Below are 6,568 nucleotides of genomic sequence, written 5' to 3' on the forward strand. Positions count from 1 at the left end.
TAATACAATTCTCTCTTCTAACACCGAGTAATAGAAACTTTCCATTTTTTCGCTACCATTATATGAATTAATGTAGATTAACTACAAGAAAAATGTTAAGTACTATTAGATTTAATAGTAAATTTTTTGATAGATGTAAATAAAAATTCGTCCTTCGAATAAATTGTCATTGAATTTAAAATTCTGCCACTAAATCTAATGATAAATAGAAACACAAAAATTAATTCTATTAGCGCTAAATTTATTATTGTGGAATTTTCTGTCAAAACATTTCAATGGTAATAGGATTAGTAAAACGCATCGTTTAGGCAACGACGAATACTTTATCGTTGAATTTTTTCGCCGATAAATCTGACAATAATTTTAGAATAAAATTCAAACGCAAAAAACTCTCTCTCTCTCTCTCTTCTCCTCTGGTCCAATGAGAAAGGGTGCGCCGCCGCCACCTGGAGTTGCCATCGCTACCGATAAACAACATTGTCGTCGTCGTCACTGCTGTTGGAGTCTCTGTGGAAAGTCTATGTCATGCTACCGTTGTTGGTGTTCTTTACTATTGGTCGGAGGTTGTTGCTATTACCGTGGCTGATGAGATCCACCGCGCCAAGTAAGTAAAGTTGTTGTCCATTTTTTCTTTTGGTTGTTTGTTATGTTATTAAACCCTAACTCCACTATTGTAAGTTTTACTGCTGCCTCTTGCCACTACCACGTTTTCACCATTCTATAGCCACTATCAATGATAATTCTTTTTATAATTTTTGTATTTTTTCAAATTTTTTTTGTTTATGATTTTCTTAGGCATTTTATTAAATTATTAATTAAAATTTTTAATGAAATGTGTGATTAGGGTTTGTTATATTAATTTAGTGTAATTAGAAATTTGATAATATTAGGTTAAGTAGGGTGTAATCTAGGACTTGTTTTAAGTTGATAGTGTTTTAGATGATTGTTAATTTTCTGAGTTTATTATTATTTGAGTTAATTATTTTCTGAGTTAATTAGTATTGATTGTTGTTAATTCTTTGAGTTAATTTTAGTTTGTTAATTTTTTAATTTAATTATTGACTTATTGTTGATTGTTGTTTATTCTCTGAATTAATTTTAACTTGTTAATTTTTTAAGTTAATTATTAATTTATTATTAATTGTTGTTAATTTTATAAATTTATTGTTATTTGAGTTAATTAGTATTGATTGTTGTTAATTCTTTTGAATTAATTTTAGCTTGTTATTTTTTTAAGTTAATTATTGACTTATTGTTAATTGTTAATTTTTTTAGTTTATTGTTGTCTGAGTTAATTATTTTTGAGTTAGTTAATGTTAATTGTTGTTAATTCTGTGAATTAATTTTAGCTTGTTATTTTTTTAAGTTAATTATTGACTTATTATTGATTGTTGTTAGTTTTCTGAGCTTATTGTTGTGTGCGTTAATTATTTTCTGAATTAATTTTGCTGAGTTGATTGTTATATATTTTACTAAGTTTGTTACAATTTTCTCATTTAAACATATGAACTTTGATTTATTTATTTAATTATAATTTGTGTATTGATTATGTTTATAGTTTATAATTGAAAGTGTACAGTTTACTATTCCAAAAAATTATACTCCCATAAATATGTAAGTTAATAGATATACTATTTGAGAGTCATACATATGCAAGTTAGTGAATTACTTAGAATCTTAAATAAATATCCTATTTGTGTAATTATTTTTTTTTTCAATATTTTATTGTTTAGAGAATTTTAACTATGCAATTTACTTAGCCATAATGAGATATCTTGTTTTTCATATCAAACTTTATGTAAGTTCATCTTTTCTGAATTTAGAGTATATGTTTATAGTGCTATTTTTTTCCATATACGAGTAATTATTATTTTTCTTCTTTATTTTTAAACTTTGATGTGTGAATTCATTTATAAACTTTTAATGAAAAATTATAGATAAATTATTATGAAAAATTATAAAATTTAAATTTTGTTAATTTAAAAAATATTGAATTTAATCATTTAAAATTATATATTAAATTTTTAAATAAATTTTAAAAAATTTTAAAATTACCGCCAGATTTATCGAGGGATAAATCCGACAATAACAATTTCTATAATTTCGTTAATTAAAAATTAATACTTGCCGCTAAATTTGTCGGTAATTAGTGGTGAACTAAAAAATCTGCCGATAAATAATTACCAAAAAAATTTATATCGTCAAAATAAACATATAACTGGCAGATTTTTTTGATAAATCTGACAATAAATTTAACAGTAATTAATATTTTTTTGTAGTGATTCTCATATTATTGACTTTAAAAAAAAAGAGAGTAAGTTTTGTTAGATGATAGTTGGTAGATAATCCTTATATTATTATATGATTTTTGTTTAATAATTAAATCTTATTACTATCTACTAATTATTCAGAAAAGATACAAGAAAAGTGTGAAATTAATGATTGTTAAAAAAGAGAAATTCAATTGGTGACATATATAATCAATTAATTTATTTCAATGACATCAGTAGTATATATTTAGAATCCTATTTACAAGAATCAGTCAAATAATAATTATTCAATCTGATCTCAAGGAATGAAAGTCCTATCTTTTTACAAAAAAAAGTTTTCATAATATATCTATTAAATTATATTATATTAAAATTATATTTCTATATTTAATGATAAAACTACTATATATATTTTAAAAGTTTTTTAATTTATTTATTTTAATAATTAAAACAAATTAATAATATTTATCTATATATAACAATTAACATAAACAATAACCAAATTGGGTTGGTCTAGTGGTTAGCTCATTAGTCGCAAGTGTTGGGAATTCGAATCCCGCATTGTGCATGCAGCAACCCATTGGTCAACGGCAAACCTTTAAATGGATCTTAATACCGCGGATTAGTCCTTAACCAATGGGTTGAGATACCGTCAAAAACTCAAAAAAAAAATTAACATAAACAATTAAACACCCCATTAAATGGGAATGGAACTGAACGTCGCCGCCGCAAGTGTTGTGTTGTTGCAGCCATGGATCGGAGTGCTTGGGATGCATGGCCTGTAGTCTCATACTCAAATTATTACTCTAATTAATTGCAATATAGAATTGCATTTAATAATCATAATAATAATAACATCTTTTCACCTCTTGGAATTGAATCAAAAACCATTTCTTAGTAACATATAACAAGAATGTATATATCATTTAAGGTTATTACAGCAGCATTCAATAAAATTGCAGGATACTAATTCTATGTTACCATCTTGGGTCCATCCTTTTTGTTCAGGAAGCAAATTATTTTATTTTAATCTTTTCTAGAATATAGCAATTATCTACAGGCAATCCCTCGCGTTTCAGCTTTCAACCACAACCATGTTCTTCATTATTTTAATTTTTTCAATAATCATTAACAGATGCTAGAACTTGAAGTAGAAAAGAACATTATGTGCAGCTCATATTCAAGTTAACTATCCTAATTTTAGATGATTCAATAGCAGCTCATATACCTGTAGCATCATCTAAAACAATTTAACCTGAAATTAACACCAAGACTACTAACAATAAAACATCACAAACTAAACACATTAGTAGCAATAAAATTGCCAGAATATATAGAACAATCATTCTAAGCTAGCCATTGTTACTGTCTAGCTCTCTTGTTGCTGCAAGATGGACATTTGTACTGCTTGATGTGTTCAGCCCTTGCAGGGGTAATCTTCACACACTTTCCATGGAACCACTTCTCGCATATGTCGCAGCAAATCCAGAAACCGTCGTCATAGCTCTCTCCACATGCCCCACAAGGAACGTCTCCTCCCTGTTCTTCACCATCCTTGTCCTTTGATTGTGTTGCCTTAGAATTCTTTGGCTTAGACTCGGAACCTTTCTGCATTTGTCAACCCACAAGATATCATGACAATGAGAGCATATTTGGCAACCCCAACAAACAAATCTTTTTGTTATTTATTTTTTTTTTTTAACAAGACAAATCTGTTCTAGAAAAAGCTAAACATAAGCTGTTTACTGTTCAGTTTGTATTAACAACAACAAAACCTTGTCTCACTAGGTAAGGTCGGCTTACTGTTCAATTTGTATTGATTTTCCAAAAAAAAAAAAAAACTCATACAAAAGTACATTTTTCTATACAACCCTTACAATACAGAATAGCTTTAGTGCAAAAAGTTGTGCAACTAGCAAACTGTTACAGTATTACTACTGTGGTCAGTATAATTTTCAAGCTTGTGTACCTTAGAGTTTGATTTAGATTTGTTACTGCTATGATTAGAAGCCGGTGTCTTTCCCATTCCTGTAACAACCTCAAATATTGTTGGAAGATCATTTATCATAGTAAATAGTCTCTTCCTGCATGAAAAATGAGAGCTGGATATTACTTAAACATGACCAAAAGGACAGCATCGCAAATCAATTACTAACTTGAGAGGGTACATGAAAACAAACTAAAGCATATTAGAAAACTTCGGGGGAAAATCAGCATCATGCAAATAGTATCAGGACTCAGGACTCGGGACATCAAAAAACATTAAATACAATTAGAAAGTACATGTTTTGTTTGCTACAAGAAAAGGAATGAATCTGATTAGTGATTAATTAAACTTAAAAATTTGAACTCTTTGACCCTCAAAGATTATAGAGATAAAACCAAAAGGTTTTGCTACTGAAACTATGAAACAGAAATAGCTCAATTGCCTGAACGAAGGCTTGAAACATTCTCCAAAATCTCCATCCAAAAAAAAAATGTGACCTTGACACTTCTCCCACTACAACCACATTATGTGTATGATATTCATATCCTCTCATTTTATCCTTCGATTTGATATCTGTTAGAATTAGAAAGTGAATACCAACAAGACAATTGGAATTTAATCATTTTCTTATGACCGTATTCCCAGATTAACCACAATCATGCAAAAGATGAAAGGTAACAACCTGAACAGTTCTGTAACAAAATTGTGAATACATAAAAGAAATAGAAAAATACAAGCCACAGAAAATGCATTAACTTGTGAATGTTTTATACAAGACTAGATACTCCACTAATAAAATCATGGAAAGGAAATATAATATATGACCCAGCTGTTTTTATAAAGCATTAGTATAAACAACAAAGTATCTTTGTTCAGCTAATATCATTTTTTCTATACCATCAAAACCACTGAATGTTGTAAACTATACTTTATTTGAACAAATATCTTTCAAATATTCTAATAACAAATAAGTTGCACCAATATGAAGACAACAGAAGACCTAGGCCAATTGCTTAGTAGTTACCAGCCTCATGTTATATTTCATTTTCCATTCTCCCCCATGATCCTACTCCGCTATCAGTCAACTAAAAGTGGTTAGCCTCGCAAGGTGATCCTCGCTCATTCACATGGGATACCATGTCCCCCATGCTACTCAGGTTAAAGTGTAACCTAGTGATGCTAGTAACTGAGTATGATACCAACAATAATGGACAAAGTAATGAATTCATATTCTAATTAAACATTTAGTTACTGGTTACTAGTTGCAGCCATCAACATGGTCAACTGTACAAAAGCTAACTAAAGTGCATCAGGTGCTATGATTTTCTAAAGTTGCACTGCCTACTTCTGCTGTCTTTTATTATATAGACATGTGCCTCCTTTATGTCTAACTATTTCTTTCTTACAATTTGATTTTTGTTTACTCATTCCAAGAGCAAATAAAGCAGAGTGCTTTGTTCAAAGAATACACTCGAACCATCCTTGGTTAAACTTAAATCGAAGAATACATTCAAACAATTCCTGCTTACACTATAATTGAAGAATACATCAAAACCACCCGCGGGTAAAACTTTAATTGAAAACTACACTTGTTAAACTTCAAAGAAGTGATGTCAAGGGATTCAAATAAAGCATGGATATGCGTTTTTTAAAAGAGGGTAAAACAGTAAGGCAGCAATATATTTATAAAAGGAACAAGACATACCTATCAGCCCTGTCAAATCCAACTCTAGCACCAAAATAAAAAGCCACACCAAGTATCCAAGCATCACTATGAGCAGCAACCAAAGATAGCCATTCCTGTTTATCAAGCCCATCTCTGGCAAAGTTAATACCCAATGTTGGCTCCGGAATCTCTGGAGGCACCTCCTCAACAGGCAGATTGACTTCCCACTCCTCGGTAGGAAATCCATACAGGCAAAGATTGTCCTTTTCTGTATCACAGAGCTCACACAAATCAAATAAATTACCTAAGCCAATACTTTCAGCTATATAAAAAAGTTGTGCATACTATTTGGAAAAGAACTATCATCAACTATTTGTCTTACAGCAAAATAGCAACATAAGAACTTACAAATTTTATCAAGATATGGAGACAGAAAAATAAAAGTTTACAGAAAATTACCGAACTTTATTTCCAAGAAAATTGATAAGAGTTAAATCCAGTGTGAAGGGATATCATGACCAGTGTTTTGAAATTGAGGCCATGGCGAAATGGCGTGGCAGATTTTGGGCCCCCCACCGCCATCTAGGGGACGCTGTGTTGTGGAAATCATGGTGGCCACAATTGTGGTGGCGCCATGGCGGAACG

General features: G+C 30.0%; 1 protein-coding gene across 1 annotated transcript in view; it reads right to left on the reverse strand.

Moving 5' to 3' along the window:
• Positions 1-3,343: 3,343 nt before the first annotated feature.
• The window catches only part of LOC107495617 (PHD finger protein ALFIN-LIKE 4), a 10,864-nt gene continuing 7,639 nt past the window's right edge, over positions 3,344-6,568 (reverse strand). The window contains exons 3-5 of the mRNA XM_016116783.3: positions 5,963-6,191; positions 4,240-4,354; positions 3,344-3,878 (exon numbers count right to left, since the gene is read on the reverse strand). Of these exons, the coding sequence (XP_015972269.1) occupies positions 3,633-3,878; positions 4,240-4,354; positions 5,963-6,191 (590 nt within the window). The 3' untranslated portion in view covers positions 3,344-3,632. The remainder of the gene's footprint in view (positions 3,879-4,239; positions 4,355-5,962; positions 6,192-6,568) is intronic.

The sequence above is a fragment of the Arachis duranensis genome, chromosome 6 (genome assembly GCF_000817695.3).
Source record: "Arachis duranensis cultivar V14167 chromosome 6, aradu.V14167.gnm2.J7QH, whole genome shotgun sequence".
NCBI classification, from domain to species: domain Eukaryota; kingdom Viridiplantae; phylum Streptophyta; class Magnoliopsida; order Fabales; family Fabaceae; genus Arachis; species Arachis duranensis.